Source organism: Sus scrofa, chromosome 11 (assembly GCF_000003025.6).
Source record: "Sus scrofa isolate TJ Tabasco breed Duroc chromosome 11, Sscrofa11.1, whole genome shotgun sequence".
Lineage (NCBI taxonomy): Eukaryota > Metazoa > Chordata > Mammalia > Artiodactyla > Suidae > Sus > Sus scrofa.
Window position 1 is genome coordinate 21,276,371 of NC_010453.5, and position 22,244 is coordinate 21,298,614.

General features: G+C 41.5%; 1 protein-coding gene across 1 annotated transcript in view; it reads left to right on the forward strand.

Annotated features, from left to right (window-relative positions):
- Positions 1-21,880, forward strand: part of CPB2 (carboxypeptidase B2) — a 63,804-nt gene extending 41,924 nt beyond the window's left edge. Inside the window, exons 8-11 of the mRNA XM_001929146.4 lie at positions 4,771-4,864; positions 12,888-13,090; positions 17,233-17,320; positions 21,534-21,880. Of these exons, the coding sequence (XP_001929181.1) occupies positions 4,771-4,864; positions 12,888-13,090; positions 17,233-17,320; positions 21,534-21,718 (570 nt within the window). The 3' untranslated portion in view covers positions 21,719-21,880. The remainder of the gene's footprint in view (positions 1-4,770; positions 4,865-12,887; positions 13,091-17,232; positions 17,321-21,533) is intronic.

The window sequence follows — 22,244 nt, forward strand, 5'->3', positions numbered from 1 at the left end:
ATTCCCAATCAGTATTTAAATTACCAATTGTATCACAACTTTTTTCTTTTGGTCTTTTTGTCTTTTTTAGGGCTGCACCCACGGCATGTGGAGGTTCCCAGGCTAGGGGTCGAATCGGAGCTACAGCTGCCGGCCTACACCACAGCCACAGCAATGCCAGATCCAAGCCACATCTGTGACCCACACCACAGCTCACGGCCATGCCAGATCCTTAACCCACTAAGGGAGGCCAGGGATTGAGCCCACAACCTCATGGTTCCTAGTCGGATTCATTTTCACTGCTCCATGATGGGAACTCCTGTATCACAACTTTTAAAAACATTTATTAAAAATAACCACCATACAATTATTCATAAAAATGCATAATTACTCATTATCATAAAATTCCCAATCAGTATTTAAATTACCAATTGTATCATAACTTTTTAAAAAATTTATTTCTTGGGTTCAGGGTCCATATCAGGCTAATATGTTGTGATTGGTTTATGGTTTTTATTTCTCTTTTAATCCATGGATTCACTCTCTTCTTCTCTATTTCCTTGTAATTTGTTTAATTGAAGAAAAGCATTTCCCGTTGTTTGGATTTGCTAATTGCATTGCCATCTTGCAAATAATATGTTCTTTTGTCCTTTATATTTTCTAAAACTTGATATTTGGTTCTTAAAATTTATTTTATTGAAGTATAGTTGACTTATAATGTGTTAATTTCTGCTGTACAGCAAAGCGATTCAGATATATATTCTTTCCCATTATGCTTTACTATAGGGTACTGGATATAGTTCCCCATGCTCTGCAGTAGGACCTTGTTGTTTATCCATTACCCAAATTTAATCCGCTGTTCCCAAACTCCCAATCCATACCCCTTCACCCTCCTTCTCCACTGACAACCACAAGGCTATTCTCTATGTCTATGAGTCTGTTTCTGTTTTGCAGACATAAAACTGGATATTTGGGTTCTAGAAGCTTACTCAGATTCAGGTTTAACTTTTTTGCAAGACTATTTCATTGTGATAGTGTGTTCTCCCAACAGAAGTTGATGCTGTGTGGTTGTATCTCTTTTTGTGATGTTAGCTACCACTGATGCACTGTACCTAGATCCTTTCTTTTTTTTTTTTTTTTTTTTTTTTGTCTTTTTGCTATTTTTTGGGCCACTCTCACAGCATATGGAGGTTCCCAGACTAGGGGTCGAATCGGAGCTGCAGCCACCGGCCTATGCCAGAGCCACAGCAACGCAGGATCCAAGCCGCATCTGCAACCTACACCACAGCTCATGGCAACGCCGGATCGTTAACCCACTGAGCAAGGGCCGGGACCGAACCCTCAACCTCATGGTTCCTAGTCGGATTCATTACCCACTGCGCCACGACGGGAACTCCGATCCTTTCATTTTTAATGGGACTCATTTGAATAGCATTTTGATTTGTAAAATCACAAATGGCAAGAATTAGACCAGCATTCCAGCCGAACTGGAATTGTAACAGAATTGCATTCTAACCAATATGCAAATTTAAGCCACGGGACACTTGAACTCAGTTAGGAACATAAGTGTGAGTATCACGATCAGTCTCATCGCTGCTGGAAACCATTGCTATTTCGAATCCCATCGACATCATGATTCATGTAAAATTCCTCAGGCAATATGAAGTACAGTCCTTTCTAGTTTAATGAGGGGCACATAAAGCAGTTGAGCATGTAAAGTTCAGAAAAATCCACTTGAACAGCACATATAAACACTAAGGAGAATGAGAATAATTGCAGTGAGGAATTATCAGAAATTATTTTATGCGGGAGATCTGTTCGTGGCTCAGCGGTTAACGGACTTGATTAGGATCCATGAGGACATGGGTTCAATCCCTGGCTTTTCTCAGTGGGTTAAGGATCCAGCATTGCTGTGAGCCATGATGTAGGCTGCAGATGAGGCTCGGATCCCACATTGCTGTGGCTGTGGCATAGACCAGCAGCTGTAGCTCCGATTTGACCCCTAGCCTGGGAACTTCCATGTGCCATGGGCGTGGCCCTAAAAAAAGCAAAAAAAAAAAAATATTTTATGTAGATGGTAATTTAAGCTACAGAGGTGGGAATGGTGAAGGAAGTCAATGAAAAAGTGATCTCAGGGAAAAGGGATACTGTGAACAAAACTTTATGGGTAGGAGTGGGCAAACCCTGAACTAAGTAAATGAGGAATACCTAGAACAGTACCTAACACAGATTTGGTGTTCAAGAAGCTGTCACTGGAGTTCCCGTCGTGGCGCAGTGGTTAACGAATCGACTAGGAAGCATGAGGTTGCAGGTTTGATCCCTGCCCTTGCTCAGTGGGTTAAGGATCCGGTGTTGCCGTGAGCTGTGGTGTAGGTCTCAGATGCGGCTCGGATCCTGAGTTGCTGTGGCTCTGGAGTAGGCTGGCAGCTACAGCTTCGATTCGACCCCTAGTCTGGGAACCTCCATATGCTGCAGGAGAGGCCCAAGAAATGACAATAAATAAATAAAGAAGAAGCTGTCACATTTATTGATTGCTATTACAAAAAAAATGTATGTTTTGTCTGATGCATAATGGAATTCAGCCATCCCTTAGAGATTCTTTCCCCCAACTGTCCTTTGTATCTTAACTCTACCAGTTCATCCCTGCAGTTTCAAAACCTGATTTCCTCAACAACTGTTGCTAGCGAGTCATAGGCCTGGGGTCGGAAGCAGACTGGGAGGCTTGGCAAAAGGGTTGGTGGAGAAGGGGAAATTTGTGCCACATCATCCCAACCCAGAACTTAAAGGCTATGCAGCTGCTCACATGATCAAATTTCCCAAGAACCCAATGGGGTATCTGTTTTATGTTTAAAAACCCAAGTTGAATCAGTAAAATCAAAGGGGCCATCAGGTTAGAGGTGTTTTCACGACTCTATCCCTTACGGATTTTTTTTTTTTTTTAAGGGCCATACCTGTGGCATATGGAAGTTCCCAGGCTAGGGGTTGAATCTTCGCTACAGCTGCCAGCCTACACCACAGCCACAGCAACTCTGGTTGCTTAACCCATTGAGTGAGGGCAGGGATTGAACCTGAATCTTTATGGATCCTAGTTGGGTTCGTTAACCACTGAGGCACGACGGGAACTCCCCCCCTATAGCTTTTAAATGAAAGTGTGGAGGGAGTTCCCATCGTGGCTCAGAGGTAATGAACATGACTAGTATCCATGAAGATGCGGGTTCCATCCCTGGCCTTGCTCAGTGGGTTAAGGATCCAGCGTTGCTGTGAGATACGGTGTAGGTCGTAGATACATCTTTGATTCATCCCCTAGCATGGGAACTTCCATATGCCATGCAGTCCTTAAAAAAAAAAAAAAAAAAAGACAAAAAAATCAGAGTGTTGAATTCAATCTAAAGAAAGCATTGAAACTCATGATTCAACAATTTTGTATTATAATCATCACACTTGCTAAAAGACTTAAGATTATTAAGTATTAATAATTAAGATTACCGCCACCAAAGAAAGGATAATTACATGACACGAGAGAGGTGCTAATGATCCCTACAAATGGCAATCATATTGCAATATATAAATGTATCAAATCAACATGTCTAATACCTTAAATTTACACAATGTTGTATGTCAAATACATTTTAATTTAAAAAATAACTCAGGAGTCCCTGTCGTGGCTCAGTGGTTGATGAATCCATCTAGGAACCAACCATGAGGTTGAAGGTTCGATCCCTAGCGTCGCTTAGTGGGTTAAGGATCCGGTGTTGCCGTGAGCTGTGGTGTAGGTGGCAGATGTGGCTTGGATCTGGCGTCGCTGTTTCTCTGGCATAGGCTGGCGTCTACAAGACCCTTAGCCTGAGAACCTCCATATGCCACGGGTGAAGCCCTAGAATAGACAAAAAAAAAAAAAAAAAAACCAACAAAAAAACAAAAAAACAACTCATGAATCATAATTTTAATTTGAGTTGAAACAGGTTATTTTACTTGTATTAGAAGGAACTTAAAATGACAATGCATAAATTAATTTAAACAAGACCAAACAGGAAGGCCAATAAACAGCCTAGCAAAACTAAATTTTTATGGGTCAAAACTCATCACATACCACTGTTTCTTTTTTTTTTTTTTTTTTGTCTTTTCAGGGCCACACCCTTGGCATATGGAGGTTCCCAGGTAGGGGTCGAATCGGAGCTGTAGCCACTGGCCTACGCCACAGCCACAGCAACGCCAGATCCAAGCCGCGTCTGCGACCTACACTGCAGCTCACCACGAAGCTGGATCTAGGCCAGGGATCGAACCTGCAACCTCATGGTTCCTAGTTGGATTAGTTTCTGCTGGGCCAGGACAGGGACTCCATATATCACCACTTCATTTGATTCAAATTAAAATAGTTTGAGTGAGCCCAGCTGAGACCCCTGGATAGAACAGAGGCTGTGCAAGAAGGGCTGTGAAGACAGTGGCTGGATGAAGTGATGGCGGTTGCAGGAGAGGAACACAGCACTATCCACTTAGGCTTTAAAAGTCCTGTCCTGGAGTTCCTGTTGTGGTTCAGTGGGTTAAGAACCTGACATAGTGTCCATGAGGATGCAGCTTCGATCCCTGGTCTTGCTCCGTGGGTTAAGGGTCCTACGTTGCTGTGGCTGTGGTGTAGGCTGGCAGCTGCAACTCCTATTCAACCCCTAGTCCAGGAACTTCCATAGGCCACAGCTTGGCCTTAGGAGAAAAAAAACAAAAAAAACTCAAAACTCCTGTCCTTCCTGAACTGCACACATGGCTGCCCTGGTTATCTGTGCTTTGTTTCTGTAGAATCGGATGTGGAGGAAGAACCGTTCTTTTCATGAAAATAATCCTTGCATTGGAACAGACCTGAACAGGAACTTTGCCTCCAAACACTGGTGTGGTAGGTTGTTTTATTTCTAGCAATTGTGTTTAAAAGGTGATCTGTATTCATAAATGCCCACTAAGTCACACTAATTAGAGGGGAAGCCTCTCTGAATTAGGAAATGCAATGCTGTGAAAGTTGACCAAAATCAGCAAATCACCTTTACCCTGTCCTCTCTACCATATCCACATCTTTATTTTTTTTAATTTTTATTTAAAAAATTTTGTTTCAGGTTATTAAAACAATTTTTTTAATTTTTTTTGCTTTTTAGGGCCATACCTGCAGCACATGGAAGTTCCCAGGCTAGGGGTCGAATTACAGCTGCAGCTGCCGGCCCACACCACAGCCACAACAACACAGGGTCTGAGCCACATCTGTGACGTACACCCCAGCTCATGGCAACACTGAATCCCCAACCCACAGAGGGAGGCCAGGGATCGAACCCGCATCCTCCTGGATACTAGTTGGATTCATCTCTGCTGCACCACAATGGGAACTCATGTTTCTTTGTTAAAACTAAAGTGTAGTTTATTTACAATGTTGTGCCAATTTCTGCTGTACAGCAAAGTGACTCATATATATATACATATATATATGTATGTATATATATATGTACAGTCTTTTTTATATAATATTTTCTATCATGGTCCATCTCAGGAGACTGAGTATAGTTCCATGTGCTATATACAGTAGAATCTTATTGTCAATCCACTCTAAATGTAATTGTTTGCATCTGCTAACCCCAAACTCCCAGTCCATTCCTCTTCCTCCCCACCTCTCGCCTTGGCAACCACAGATTTTTCTCTATGTCCATGAGTCTCTTTCTGTTCTATAGATAGGCTCATTTGTGCCATATCTTAGATTCCACATGTAAGTGATATCACATGGTATTTGTCTTTCTCTTTCTGCCTTACTTAGTATGATAATCTCTACTTGCATCCATGTTGCTGCAAATGGCATTATTTTGTTCTTTTTCATGGCCGAGTGGTATTCCACTGTGTATATGTACCACAGCTTCTTAATCCATTCATCTGTAGATGGACCTTTAGATTGTTTCCATGTCTTGGCTATTGTAAATAGGGCTGCTATGCATGTGTCTTTTTCAATTGTAGTTTTGTCTGGATATATATCCAGGAGTCGAATTGCTGGATCACATCGTAGTTCGATATTTCGCTTTCTGAGGTACCTCCAGACTGTTTTCCATAGTGGTTGTACCCATGTCTGCATCTTTAAAAAGAAGGGAGTTGGACCACTTCTTTAAGGTTCCTTCTTACCTTCCAAATTCTAAAATTCTATTTCTCTAAAATCATAAGGAGGCGACTACTGGATTTCCTGTTTTCATAAACACCATTCATTATGAAGACAGGGCTTGGGTGGGTACCTCTTATTTTCTCTTGCTTAGGAAGATGTTTACTGTTATAGTGGTTCAAAACATTTTGTTTTGTGTTCGCTATTCACTTTCTTTCATGAATATCATAAAGAGAAACATGTCTAGCACAGTAGGATTTCCTTGTCCCTTGATTCTCAATGAACATTCACGAATGCTGTCTTCTCTCAGAAAGGCAAGTGCTAGTTCACCTCCTCTGCACCCCTCCACTATGTTTCACGGTTAATGCATTTAAGAAACAACCACAGAGCAATACGAAACTTAGCCATGAACTTGACTTTTTTTTTTAGGCCACACCCATGGCATATGGAAGTTCCCAGGCTAGGGGTCAGATAGGCGCTGCAGCTGCCGGCCTATGCCACAGCCACAGCAGTGCCAGATCTGAGCTGTGTCTGTGACCTATATTGCAGCTCATGGCAATGCTGGATCCTTTAACCCACTGAGTGGGGCCAGGGATCGAACCCGCATCCTCATGGATACTAGTTGGGTTTGTTATCACTGAGCCACAGTGGGAACTCTAGCAATGAATTTGAATCATCTATATTTTTGGAGGTAGGAGCATGTGTCTCTATGGGGACTACAAGGCAGCAAAGCTATTGAAACCACAGAAACATCCTCTTCTTCCCACTCGTGTACCATACACAATTCTAGGTACATAATCTTTCATATTTCCTCTAAAAAAAGAAGCGAAAATTCCTGATTTTGTACATTTTATCATTATCCCAGCGTAGATACCAAAACTTCACAATAGAGTACTTACCTTTTTTCTTTATTTCTTCCTCCATCCAGATGAGAAACTCCATGAGGGCAGAGACCATTGTTCACTCCCTGGTACCCTGCCTAGCCCATGGGGGGTTTCAGAAAATTGTTCAAATGAATACATGCATGAAATTAGTTGCTCTAAGAAAGGGACAATGTAGTAAGTAAACAGAGGAAAGAACATCGACCTTGACTTAGTGGTTTCTCTGTAAGAGTGATCATTAAGATTATCCAATAAGGAGTTCTCCTAGCGGCGCAGTGGTTAACGAATCCGACTAAGAACCATGAGGTTGCAGGTTCGATCCCTGGCCTTGTTCAGTGGGTTAAGGATCCAGCGTTGCCATGAGCTGTGGTGTAGGTTGCAGACACGGCTCAGATCCCGCGTTGCTGGGGCTCTGGTGTAGGCCGGCGTCTACAGCTCCGGTTCGACCCCTAGCCTGGGACCTCCATAAGCCACGGGAGTGGCCCTAGAAAAGGCAAAAGGACAAAAAATAAAATTAAAAAAAAAAAAGACTATCCAATAAAAGGACCCATCAGGGCGCAAAGACTGCCATAGCAGTGATAACGGGGAAGGGAGTCAGAGAAGCAGCAATTCGTGTAAAATATCTCTGAATAAATAGCGCTGACAGTTGCTAAGTGCCAACGGTTTATATATTTCATTCCTTCAGTTTCATTATCTACGTATCATGGATGAAGAAACCCAGACTTTAAAAGGTTGAGTCACTTTCTCAGGAGCACAGAGCTAGGAGATGGCAGAGCTGGGATATAAAGCCAGGCTGACTGACTCTAGACTGGTTGAAATTCTTCTGTGTCTGACAGTCACTCTTCGATTCTGTGTTCCCTTTTGCAACTTCTTTTATCTGCAAGCCGTCTTGGTGCTCTATTTTATTTATTGTTTTTTATGGTGAAACTAGAGTTACCTCCAAATTTGAATAGCCAAGCAGTCAAACCAGATTCTGTGATTGCCATCAAGAAATATCTCAGGCCTGGAATGGGCCTGCTGCTGTATTATTACATATCACAAGAGGTAAAAACAGAAACAGAAGCAGCAAGCATATAGGTAAGAGGGAGTTTCAAATAAAACAAAAAGTAATGGTAAGGAACTCCTTTTTTTTTTTTTTTTTTTTGGCCAAGTGCCCCAGCATCTCTTCAGTACTGTGTGAGCAAGATGGTGAGAAAGAATTAAATCCTAGCTCTTCCCGTGCCTTCAACTAGAAGGTGCCTTTGTGATACTCTGTAAATGATAAAGAAGAACACCTCACTTGTTAACAGGAAGTGGTAGGAGTTCCCACTACGGTGCATTGGGTTAAGGGTCTGGTGTTGTCTCTGAGGCAGTGCAGATTCGATCCCTGGCTTGGCGATGGACTAGGGATGGGATGTCTTAGTCTTTGAGGGCTGCCAAGACAAAATACCACAGGCTGGATGGCTCAAATAAGAGAAATTTATTTCTTGCTGTTCTGGAGGCTATAAGCTCAAGATCAAAGTGTCAGCAGCACGGATTTCTCCTGAGGCCTCTCTCCTTTTGGCTTGCAGATGGCCACCTTCTTGCAGTGGCTTCACATGGTCTTTTCTCTGTGTGCAAATGTCCCTGGTGTCTCTTCTTAGAAGGACACCAGCCTATAGATCAGGGCCTTACCTTTGTGGCCTTGTTAAACCTTAATAACCTCCTTAGAGGCCCTGTCTCCAAATACAGCACATTGTGAGTTAGGCTTCAAACCTATGACTCTGGGGAGGGGGGATAGAATTCAGTCCATAACAGGAGGTGTTTGTGAGAGCCTCTGGTCTCAAACTTCCTAAAACAGCTCCACTCATTTTCTAAATTTTTTTTTTTTTTTTTTTTTTTTTGCCTTTTCTAGGGCCACACCCGGGGCATATGGAGGTTCCCAGGCTAGGGGTCCAATTGGAGCTGCAGCCGCCGGCCTACACCAGAGCCACAGCAATGTGGGATCCAAACTGCGTCTGTGACCTACATTGCAGCTCACAGCAATGCCAGATCCTCGACCCAGTGAGCAAGGCCAGGGCTCGAACCCACATCCTCATGGATACTATTCAGATTCATTTCTACTGCACCACAATGGGAACTCCACATTTTAACCATTTTTAAGTATAGTTCAGTGACCTTGTGCAACCATCGCCAACATCCATTCCTCAGACTTTTCAGCATCCCAGACAGAAATTCTGTACCCACTAAGCAATATCTTCTCATTCACTACTGATACAAGCCCCTGGAAACATCTACCGTTGTCTCTATGAATTTTCCTATTCTGTTTTTTTGATTGCACACCTATATAGCAAAGAATGGTTAGGTGTGGAGGGATCTGGAAGACCAAGCATCTTTTGGTACAGAAAGCACTTAGGCTGAGAGCAATGAAGTCACTTACCCAGATTAACATTAAGCCTCTTTAATGGCAAAACAGTACCTCAAACCCAAACCTCCTGACTGCATGGCTCTTTCCACCAAAAGACTGAACTCTCTAGAAAGACGGTCCCAAAATCAGCATCTGAGGCTACACTGTCTGTTACAGTAACCACCAGCCCCATGTGGTCATTGAGCACTTGAAAGGTGGCTTGTCCCAGCTGAGATGTACCATGAGAGCAAAATACAACCCAGACTTCAAAACTTCATATGAAAATGTAATAAAACATCTCACAAATAATTTGCATACTGATTGCATTTGAAATAATATTTTGTATATATTCGATTAGATAAAAGGATTCAAAGGGAACTGAGCTATCAAAAACGGTTTGTCCAATAACATTGTCGATTGCAAATGAACACAAATACTTGGAAAGGCCTTGGATGTTTGGCACCACATTTTCTTGGGGGTGGGGGGAGTGTTTAACAAACATGAGGGTTGTTTCTGTTGCAAATAAAAGGGGGAAAACAGAGCAAGCTTAAGGAATAAAGGCAGACTCTGTAAAGATGATGGAGCAGGTGTTGGAACCCAAGGACCAAGGGCTGGGATGCAGCCAGACCTCAGAAACGGACTTGAACTGGGCCCGGAGCCCTGTAGGGGGCTCCGTGGGTCCTTTCTCTGCCCATCTCATCTCTGCAGCACACACTGGCTTTCTTTGCATCCCAGTCCACATGAGATGATGAAGATGACAATGACAATAAACCACAGTTACGGAACGCTTAGTGTATGCCAGGCACTGGGCAAAGCGTATAGATGGAGTGAAACTTCAGTAACTCCTCATTTGATCTATAATTTATCCACTTAGCAGATAAGGAAATTGAGGGATAGATCGGTTTAAAAAAATCAAGATTGACTTGCCACCTACAGCATGCAGAATAGTGCCAATCTTTCTCACCTACTTTAGAAGATTGATTGAAATACGAGAGAGTGATGGACAGCTTCAATGCCAAAATGGAAGACTAGAACTTACCTTTTAAAATCACTGTTGAGGCCTAACAATTAGTAGTGCCTTACACGTAATGAGTAAATGGTATTTTTATTTTTATTTTATTTTTTTACATTTTTATTTATTTGCTATTAGGGCCACACACGCAGCATATGGAAGTTCCCAGGCTACGAGTCAAATTGGAGCTACAGCTGCCATCCTAAGTCACAGCTACAGCAACACGGGATCTGAGCCATGTCTGCGACCTATACCACAGCTCATAGCAATGCTGGATCCCTGACCCACTGAGCAAGGCCGGGGATCAAACCCACGTCCTCATGGATACTAGTCAAATTCATTTTTGCTGTGTCACAACGGGAGCTCCAGCATTTTTAGAAATAAAACACATATATTTGAAATGAAAAATTTCCAACATATCCAACATGTCAGATGCCCATCTTATACCACAAGTTGTTTTTATTATGTAAAGCACCTGTTGAATGAACAGAATTTGGTTGCTTCAGGAAGCCAGGGAGCATACGGACAATTCAGACTTCCTGTGGGCTACAAAATTTTTGTTGATGTCACATAGAATGGGGATTCCAAATAGTCCTTATATGGGAAAGCTATAAGTGGTGTCCAATTTAAAAGCCTCACCTTTCATTACCATTATTCATTCCTATAAAGGACTAATTTGGATCACATCAACCTTTGACTCATAGATTAAAAAAACGACCCAACCCATATAGCTATTATTGGCAAAGTCAAGACGGAAATCAAGTGATATAGCCTCTTACAGTAAAGAATGGTTAACCACCTACAAAGCCCAATTTGCATTTCCTGCAATAACAGCACTTACTTTATAGGTTTGCTGTGAGGATTAAATGAGATATTGCATATAAATCTTAGCAGGGTTCCTGACATACAGCAGGTGCTCTTTGGATGTCAGCTGGTGGTGTTATTGCTGTTCTCTTTGTTCAAGAGAGCAGCTGGATTGAAATTAGAATCTGCATCTTCATTTCAAATTTTCAATGGAGGAGTTCTGATTGGCAGAAAACAAGCGAAGGACCCCATTGGCAGCTAATAAACTGTTTGCAGCAGGAAAACATCTTTTGGGTCAAAAGTGGCTCCCTGGAGCTCCAGCCTTGTGAATTAGATGCAGAAAAGAGAAGGATTGGGCATCAGGTCACCATGTGAAGCAATGCTTACTCTAATTTCTCAAAGAAATGAACAGGTGTTGGGAGTTCCTGTTGTGGCTCATGAGGATGTGGGTTCAATCCCTGGCCTCATTCAGTAGGTTAAGGATCTGGTGTTGTTACAAGATGCAGCATAGGTCACAGATGTGGCTCAGATCTGACGTTGCTGTGGCTGTGGTGTAGACTGGCAGCTGCAGCTCTGATTTGACCCCTAACCTGGGAACTTCCATATGCCCCAGGTGCAGCCCTAAAAAGAAAAAAAGAAAAAAAAAAAAAACAAAAGAAAAAAATGAAAAAGTGCTATTCTGACATAAAGTATCACCATCTCATTTTATTTACTAAACCACTTAAGCAAGTTACAAGTAGCACTGAGAGCAGACTTGCTATTCTGAGTTCCCAAATGAGACTTTTCTTTTACGGGGTATACTAATTAGGGGGTTTTGTTTTAAAAAAAATTTTTTTTTTTTTTTTGCATTTTTAGGGCCGTATCTATGCATGTGGAGGTTCCCAGGCTAGGGACTGAATCGGAGCTGCAGCTGCCGACCTACACCACAGCCACAGCTATGCCAGATCCAAGCCGGGTCTGTGAACTACACCACAGCTCACGGCAACACTGGATCCTTAACCCACTGATCGAGGCCAGGGATTGAACTGGCAACGTCATGGATACTAGTCGAGTTTGTTACCACTGAACAATGACAGGAACTCCTTAATTAGGGATTTTTAAACTACATATACCAGAAAAAACCAAACTTACAATGATTAAAGAAAATGGGGTTTATTTTTCCCACATAACCACAAGTTTGGAGGCAGGGCTAACATCTCAGCCACTTTCATGAGGCTGCGAGATGGCTGCCCTCAGGTAGCAACTCTTAGATTATTTGCTGGGGGCATATAAATATCTGAATTCAAAATAAATATTTAGTAGACATCAGAAATATGTTCTTTGCTGAGCTTGAGCAAGTTCATTTATCTAAAAACGTGACGTCATAGGTACATTGTCAATACATTTGGGGGGAGATCACAAGTTATAATAGGGTGTGGAGTTCCTGTTGTGGCTCAGCGGTAATGAACCCGATTAGCATCCATGAGGATGTGGGTTCAATCCCTGGCCTTGCTCAGTGGGTTAAGGATCTGGCGTTGCTGAGAGCTCGGTGTAGGTTGCAGATGTGGCTCAGATCCCGCGTTGCTGTGGTGTAGGCTGGCAGCTGTAGCTCCGATTAGACGCCTAGCCTGGGAACCTCCATGTGCTGTGGGTGTGGCCCTAAAAAGAAAAAAAAACAAAAACGAAACCAAAAAGCACGTTACAATAGGTGTGTATCTCCTCATAATTCTGCCCCATCCATTGTCATTACAGAGGAAGGTGCCTCAAGTTTCTCGTGCTCAGAAACCTACTGTGGACCTTACCCAGAGTCGGAACCAGAAGTGAAGGCGGTGGCTGATTTCCTGAGAAGAAACATCAACCACATCAAAGCTTACATCAGCATGCACTCGTACTCCCAGAAGATCGTGTTTCCATATTCCTATAGCAGAAGCAAAACCAAAGACCACGAGGAACTGGTAAGTGCTGCTTAATTAATTTTCCCACTAGCATTTCAGAAATAAAAGCATGCTTCGTTCAAGAGTCAAAAACTGTGCGGGGAAATGTTCTCCTCTAGAGGACAAAGGGATAGACGCTTTGCATCTTGAGTCACCCTGAGTCCAGGTTCCCGGAGGGCTTATAAAGTATTGAGCCTTCCTTCGAGGACATGCACTTCAGTCCAGCAGATGAGCTCTCTAGGAAAATGGCAAACAAGCTCCTTGAACGTCCGGAGAGAACCATTCCACCTTGACGTGATCTACACACGAATCCATATGGAAAGGGCAAGGACGAGCATCTCTGGTCTGTTTGTGGTGACTAGCTTTCTACAACTGCCTGCCACCCATCACGTCCTAGCACCACACTTACTGATTTAACATAAGCATTGGGAATTGTTTCTCCACTGACCTCTTTAACTTGCAGGGCTTCGGTCCTAGGAAAAGCAACTGCAGGGGTTCTCCTGTTTCATAGCTGGTTAAGAATCTGGCATTGTCACTGCAGATGGCTCGGGACACTGATGTGATATAGGTTCAATTCCCCTGGCCTGGGAAATTCTACCTTGCACACGGCCAAACAAATAAGAAAACAAAAGTAACCCCAGTTTCAGCATTGAGGCAAGACCCTCCCTTCTTTTGGGGAACGTGGTGGATGATACAGGGCATTCAAAGGGGCCTCACACAGCTGGCTACCCCCTCACCCCTTTTTGGTCCCAGATGTTCTGTGCTTGGGCTGATGGCAGAGGATGCAAGCGTGCTTGATGAATTCCAACTCGGCTTACAAACCCTCATCCCAGATGTCCTCCAGACAAAAAGCTATAGTATATGGCAATAATCCAGTTTTTCCCCAAGGTCTGATCTTTATGTAGTGGTTTGTTTCTTATTGACTTATTTGTCCTGATTTTCTTAACAGAATAAGCTAGAGCCACATTAGGAACAAGCAATTCCTGAGGACAAATAAAAAGTTATCTGCAGTGTCTGAAAATTACCTCTTTAGAACAGATACATACATATATGTATACGTATATTTTTGCTATTAGGGCTGCACCTGCCGCATATGGAAGTTCCCAGGCTTGGGGTCGAATCGGAGCTACAGCTACACAGCCATGGCAATGCCAGATCTGAGGCGTGTCTTCGATCTACACCACAGCTCACGGCAACGCCGGATCCTTACCTCACTGAGTGAGGCCAGGGATCGAACCCGCATCCTCTTGGATTCTCGTTGGGTTTGTTAACCACTGAGCCGCGAAGGGAACTGCCAGATACATATTTGATACTTGTGATTCCTGTTTCTTCTCAAGGGAAGACTTTTAAGGAAAGCTCCTTTATGGGTGTAATCTTTGAAAAAGTGAGAGGATATTGATCATGATCTAGAACTAGAATTTGTCTGATTTTAACTTATTTTCTGGTTACTATCATCACAAATGTTTGCTGAGACTTATTATGTGTAAAACACTGTATTTGATGAACACGGAAGGAAGCATTAGGTAGGACCCCACCGTTTAGGAGAACATGACATGGTTAGGGAGCTCCGCCAGTAGCAAATATTACAAAAAGCTGTGGAGTTTCCGTTGTGGTTCAGTGGTAATAAATCCAACTAGGAACCATGAGGGCATGGGTTCGATCTCTGGTCTCACTTAGTGGGTTGAGGATCTGGCATTGCCATGAGCTGTAGTGTAGTTTGCATATGTGGCTCCGATTTGACTCCTAGCTCAGGAGGTTCAATATGCCACAGGTGCAGCTCTAAAAAAAAAAAAAAAAACAAAAAAAAACAAAAAAAAACCCACAAAAACAAAAAACAAAACCAAAAACCAAAAGCCAAAAACCAAGTAGCTGTACTCTAAGGCAGAGTAACTGCTAAATCAGTGGCACAGATGGTAGAACTCCCTTCTGACTCGGATAACTAGAGGTGTTTCTGTCTCATTCAGAAGGAAACAGAGAAGCCAGGGGATAAAGTCCTTATCCGGAGGACTTATAATCCATTAAGGTGTGATGTATTGTAAAGAAAAAGGAATGATAAAGTACTAATAAAATCAAGGAACAGGTGCAGTTTCAGCCAGGCATTGAAAGGTGGGATTGCTATAGGAGGACAGAGAAGGGAGGTCTTTCCAAGAGCTGGGAACACAGGAAGTGCTTCAGGGGGGTGTAGGGGTAAAGAAAATAGAAGTTGATTCCTCAAACAGTAGATGAGGTCAGCTTATTTGAATGTCAGATAAATTTTGCATTTTATGCTGTAGATAATGGGGCTCCATCAACTTTTGTTTTTTGCTCCATCAACCTGCAGCACATGGAAGTTCCCAGGCTAGAGGTCAAATGGGAGCTGTGACTGAGGCCTATGCCACAGCCCCCGCAAGGCCGGATCCAAGCGGCTTCTGCAACCTATGCTCAGCTTGTGGCAATGCCAGATCCTTAACCCAATGATCGAGGCCAGGGATCGAACCTGCATCCTCATGGACATTATGTCAAGTTCTTAGCCTGCTGAGCCACAATGGGAATTCTAAAACCTTTTTTTTATGGCCTCCTCCATGGTATATGGATGTTCCTGGGTTAGGGATTGACTCTGAGCCACAGCTGAGACCTGTGCCGCAGGTTCGGCTACACTGGATCCTTTAACCCACTGGCCCGGGCTGGGAATCGAACCCGAGCCTCCACAGTGACCCGAGCCACTGCAGTCAGATTCTTAACCCACTGTGCCATGGTGGGAGCTCCCATTAAAATTGTTTTGAGCAGAGAAATGGTGCAGCATAATATGAAGCGATAGTCCTTGGGTCAGTCAACAGAGGGACAGTGAATACCATACTGCACAAGCTAGACACAAATAGAGTGGAACAGAGGACCTGGTCACTGTCCTGCGACACACCAGGGACATAAACTTTTTTATTTGATGAGTGTTTGGGAGTTATTAGACATTTTACACCAAAAGGAAATAGAGTCTGAGAAGAATGAAGAGGTATGTACAGTGTTGAGAGAAGCTGGGCTTAAAGTTTGGAGCTCATTTTGTCCAGGCCTGGGATAACCCCAAGTTGTTTGCCTTTGAAATATAGTTATACTTTGTTTTATAGCCTAACTTTGTTTTATGGTATAACCAAGTCAATCCCTGGCCCAGGAACTTCCATATGCCTTGGGTGCAGCCACAAAAAAAAAAAAAAAAAAAAAAAAAAAAGAAAGAAAGAAAGAAAAATTTGGAGCTCTTGTCATGGTTCAGGGGAAACCAATCTGACTAGTATCCATAAGGACACAGGTTCGATCCCTGGCCTCGCTCAGTGGGTTAAGGATCTGGTGTTGCTGTGAGCTGTGGTGTAGGTCACAGACTTGGCATGGATCCTGAGTTCCTGTGCCTGTGACAAAGGCTGACAGCTGTAGGTCCAATTAGAACCCTAGCCTGTGAACCTCTATATGCTGCGGGCAGGGCCCTAAAAAGACCGAAAGAAAAAAAATTTTTAAAGGAGTTCTCTGGTGGTCTAGCAGGTTAAGGATTCAGCACTGTCACTGTGGCTCAGGTCACTGCTGTGGTGCAAGCCTGACCCCTGGCCTCGCAGCTTTTTGCATGCCTGGGGTGTAGGGAAAAAAAAAAACAAACAAACCCAAAAGTTTAACTTGTTCTTCTCAATTTACCTCTTGGATAAAAGCAGATTTTTCATATATATCATCTCCCTCCAGCTTTATTGAGATGTAATTGACTTATAACATTTTGTGAGTTTAAGGTGTACAGAGTGATGATTGGATACGCATACAGGTTGTGAAATGACTACCGCAATAAAGTTAATTAACACATCATCGATCACCTCACAAAATTACACGTTTCTCTTTTGTGGTAGGAATGTTTAAGATTTATTCTCGTAGCAACTTTCAATTGAATACACAGTATCGTGAACTATAGGCAGGCGCCAGGCGGTGTTTTCGATGCTCAGAACTTATTCCTCTTATACCCGGATGTCTGTATCCTTTGACCAGAATCTCCTCATTCTCCCTGCCCTCCCAGCCCCTGGCCACAACCATTCTCCTCTCTATTTCTTCCTATATACAGTTTGATTCAATTAATATATGATTGGTTTTTGAAAGTAACTTCTACCTGTCCTGTTTGCAAGCTGCACATTAACTGATATTCCATATCCTATTGATTTCAGTCCCTGTTGGCCAGTGAAGCAGTCCATGCCATTGAGAAAACCAGTAAACATATCAGATACACGCATGGCAGTGGTTCAGAAAGTTTATGTAAGTATTTATTCTTCAGATCTTGGAGAACTGTGAGGTACTAAAGAAATCTGTGTGGATTTAATATTTCTAAGCGGACTCTTTAAACAAGGTCATGTGTAACACAATTGGATTATAACCATTAGAAATGGAAGCATAGGAGTTCCCATTGTGACTCAGCAGTAACGAACCCAACTAGTGTCCATGAAGATGCAGGTTCGATCCCTAGCCCGGATCAGTGGGTTAAAGATCCAGCATTGCTGTGAACTGCTTTGTAGGTTGCAGACGTGGCTTGGATCTGGCATTGCTGTGGCTGTGGCTTAGTCCAGCAGCTGTAGCTCTGATTCGACCCCTCGCCTGGGAACTTTCATATGCTGTGGGTGTGGCCCTAAGAAGAAAAAAAAAAAAAAAAAAGAAATGGAAGCATAACTGTGACCGTCCTGAACAAGGTTATAGTAACACAGAAATATACTAAAAAGAAACCTAAGCGATACTTAAAAAATTATGTCCGTTGCTATAGAGTCAGGATTGTAGAGTTGATATCAAAGAGAGCAGAAAAGGTCATAAAAGGTCAAAAGAATGTTTAAGATGCCCAGGGCCGCCATGGTAAGTTGTGCAGGTTGAACATGATACAAATCTAGGAATACCATTTACATTTCATGGTTTTTCTGTCCAAGAGTATAGCTCATCGCACACTGTGGTTAAATGCCTTTTGTTTCTGTCACACTGATGTATGTGGCAAACTCTTAACAAATATTTTATTTTAAATGGTATTGGAATATAGTTGGCTTACAAAGTTGTGTTGATTTCAGGCATACAACAAAGTAAATCAATTATGTATATACATAACAAGTATTTTAAGTTAATTTCTGCTGGAAGGTATTTGCGGAAGGACTTCTTTGTATCTATAGGGGGATAATGGATAATTTTGCTCTTTTTGAAACTGGAGGGGGAGATGGGAGAAGAAGAACAGAAAATAAGCCTCCTACTAGGTGTCAGCAAACCATAACCCACATACCAAATCCAGCCCCCTACTTGCTTTTGTGTAGCCTGGGTTAAGCTAAGAATAGTTTTTCCAGTTCTTAAATTGTTGAAGAACATCAAAAGAAAAATACAATTTTGTGATATGTGAAAAGTATATGATTCAAATTTCGATGTCTGCAAATAAAGATTTATTGAAACACAGCCACACCCATTCCCTTGCCTATTGTCTACATGGCTCTCATGACAGTAGAGTTGTTTGTGACATAGACTAGGTGGCCTTCAAAGCCTAAAATATTTACCATCTGGTCTTTTATAGAAAAAGTCAGCCAAGATCTGATGTAAACAATTAAATAATAAACTTTAGTTTCATCCTATTGATAAGTGAGGAAAATAGAATAGGCTATGGGTTTGAGAATGACGACCAGAGAGAGGGGCTACTTAGCTCAAATGGCCTGGGAAGGTTTTTCAGGTAGTTACCCACCTGGTAAATGGCTTTGAAATAACATACTCAGTGCCCCGGAGTTTCCTTTAACAGGTATGCTCTCCAGGGGGATAAAAACACATTCATATTAATAATCACATCTTTATTATTTTCAGCAAATTCCTAGAGTCCCAGATGCTCTATTAGTCATAAGTCCAGAATCTTGCTCTTCCTTCTCAATGGCCCCAAATTATCTCAGGACAAACTGGGGCCAGATTGGTCCACACGGTGTCTCTTTCTCTTAGTGTCACTGGTCTGTTGCTGCCTTTGCGGATCCAGGTCCTTGCTCTGGGTCACAACTTCCTTTCTAAATTTTGAGCTTTTTGATTCCCATCCTCTTCTCTACTTTTGTTCTCAAAGCAGGACCATAGTGCCTCAGGGCTGGAGGAAATTATATAACAATTTCCTGTTTTGACGAAATCATTCCATCTCCACTCATGCATTCATTAAGTATAAATCTCATGGTGTGTGTGTGTGTGTGTGTGTGTGTGTGTGTGTGTGTGTGTGTAAGTAAGTATAGAAAAATAGCTGGAAGAATAAATGCCTCATAATAATAATAGCTAGCAGAAAAATTCACCGAACGAATAGCTAATCCTCTGTTGATGGATATATTTTTTCTTTTTTTTCTTATCAAGTAGTCTTAATTGTAATCAATTGTTATTTCCCCAATACATTTTTTTCTACTGTACAGCATGGTGATCCAGTTACACATAACCCATATACATTCTTTTTTCTCACATTATCATGCTCCATCATAAGTGACCATTGATGGATATTTTCAATACTTCAGTATAAACAATGCTTCAATAAATACCTCTGTAATTAATTCAAGTATAGATATTAAAAAGAGGAAGAATGATCACTGCATAGTATACAGAAAACTGTAGAACATCAACCAAAAATATTAGTAACAAAGAGTTGAGTAAGATGGCTTCCTATGAACTGAACATAATACAAATATGTAATTTTCTTATATATCAAAAATAATCAGGAAGAAAGTGGAATGGAAAAAAGATCCTAGCACCCCCCCACTATACAGGTATACCACATACGGACTTGTACATATAGATACATACATACATGAATACATTTTCGTTAAACATATATGTGTGTACACAGACAGAAATCCATTTGATCTCTGAAAAACCTAGAAAATTTTACTGGTGTACCTAAAAGAAGACAAATAAAAGGAGAAACCTGCTATGTTTTTGAATGGGAAAGCAATACCAAAAAAGTGTGCCAGTCATTCTAAAGTTTATATATTTCTTGCAACAATTAAATGACTTTGAACTTTAGTAGAAAGAATACATTTGGTAGAAGAGCTTGTAAAATTCTGAAAAATACGACTAATAAGAGAGAATTTGCTCCAACCAAGTATTAAAACACATTATAAACACACACACACACACAACCTCTGCCATAAACCAGGTTGAAAGCTAACTTACAAAAAAAAAAAAAAAGCGGAGTTCCTGTTGTGGCTCAGTGGGTTAAGAACCCAACCCAACATGGTGTCTGTGAGGATTCAGGTTTGATCCTTGGCCTTACTCAGAGGGTTGAGAATCCAGTGTTGCCATAGGTGTGGCATAGGTTGGTTGCAGATGTGCCTTGGATCTGGTGTTGCTGTGGCTGTGGTGTAGGCCAGCAGCTGAAGCTCCAATTTGACCCCCAACCTGGGAATTTCCATATGCTGTAGTTACAGCTGTAAAAAGAAAAAAAATGCCACATATTACACAGGGCTAATAACACTAATATTGCTTTTATAAACAGTCTATAAAACAAATTGAGAAGAAAATTAGCCAAGACAATTGATAAAAACTATAAAAATGGACAATAAATATACCAAAAAAATAGTCAACCCACTAATAATTAAACATAAAGTCAGATAATGTGATATTGCCAGAAATGCATAATTCCTATGGATGGCAATGGAAGGAGAAGAGAGCTATTCATACCCTGCTAATGGAGGCATATATTAGTTCAATTCTTTTGAAAGCTATTTGGCAACATGTTGCACAATTGTAAAAAGTAATAATACCCTTAGACCATCAAATCTTCAAGGAAAGAACATTCTAAAGAAATACTTATGTATAAACAAGGATGTTCATTGTAAAGTTATTTGTATTAATTAGAAAAACTAAGCCTAAGTAATTATTAAACTGAATTACATCCAGCTTTATTGTGCAATGCTATATCATTACAATGATAAGGCATAGAGCTCCCATTGTGGCTCAGCTGGCTAAGGACCCAACATTGTATCTGTGAGGATGTGGCTTTGATTCCTGGCCACTCAGTGGGTTAAGATCTGGTGTTGCCTGCAAGCTGCATAGGTTGCAGATGTGGCTTGGGTCCTGGGAGTGCAGATGCAGCTCCCACATCACCCCTGGACAGAGAACTTCCATATGTAGCAGTTGCGGCTGTAAATAGAAAAAACAAATAAGGTAGGTTTGAACTCAATACGTAAAACTGGTTAGGACAGATTACTACACAGCTTGTATAGAATGATCTTTTTATGTAGAAAAAAATGTTATGCACTTTAGACTAGAATATAAATGGTGTTTATCACTCCTTGGTATGGTTATATGGGTAATTTTTATTTTCTTCCTTAATCCTTTTATTTCAATATCTATATTCTCCCAGAAACTTCTATTATTTACTAATTAGAAACTAGCAAGGCTATTTTCATTTTTAGCCAAAAAAAAAAAAAAAATCCATCTAGTTAGTTAACTTGAAACAACTATTTCAAAAAGTAATTTCTTTTTCTTTTTGCAGATCTAGCTCCTGGAGGTTCGGATGACTGGATCTATGACTTGGGCATCAAATATTCGTTTACAATTGAACTTCGAGATACAGGCAGATTTGGATTCTTGCTGCCAGCGCGTTTCATCAAACCCACTTGTAGAGAAGCTTTCGCTGCTGTCTCTAAAATAGCTTGGCATGTCATCAGAAATGTTTAATGCCCTTGATTTTTTTCCCCTTCGGTTCCCAGAGTGAAATTTACTGATTCCAGCAAGATCAAATCATTGTACCAGTTTCTTTTTATCAGTAGTTTTGATAAAAGGTTTTCCTATTACTTAGTTTTGTCAAAGAAAAAAATAAATGCTACCTTAAAATTGTCAGACAATTTTTTTTTAATGTGTGAGAGGCTAGATACTGATTTTTTCCTTGATTCGCGACTTCGACTAGCCATCTGAAGCAATTTTAATAACTAGATTCATGCAGATAACTGCATCATAAACAAGAAAAGTTGTCAGAAGTACATTAAAGATTTCTGCACGCGTCTTTAAAAACACAACCGTGCCATTCCGTTTGTTCCACAGAAATAGGCCAAGGCTGAGAAAGCAGAGTGTGAAAAACACGACGAAAACCACCTGCTGCTCCAGTTGAGCGGGTCAATAAAAACGTTGTTGAGCAAATGAATGGCTGCAGTCACTTTCGACAACAAATGTGGCATTTTGCACATTTACAACAGACGTTTATTGT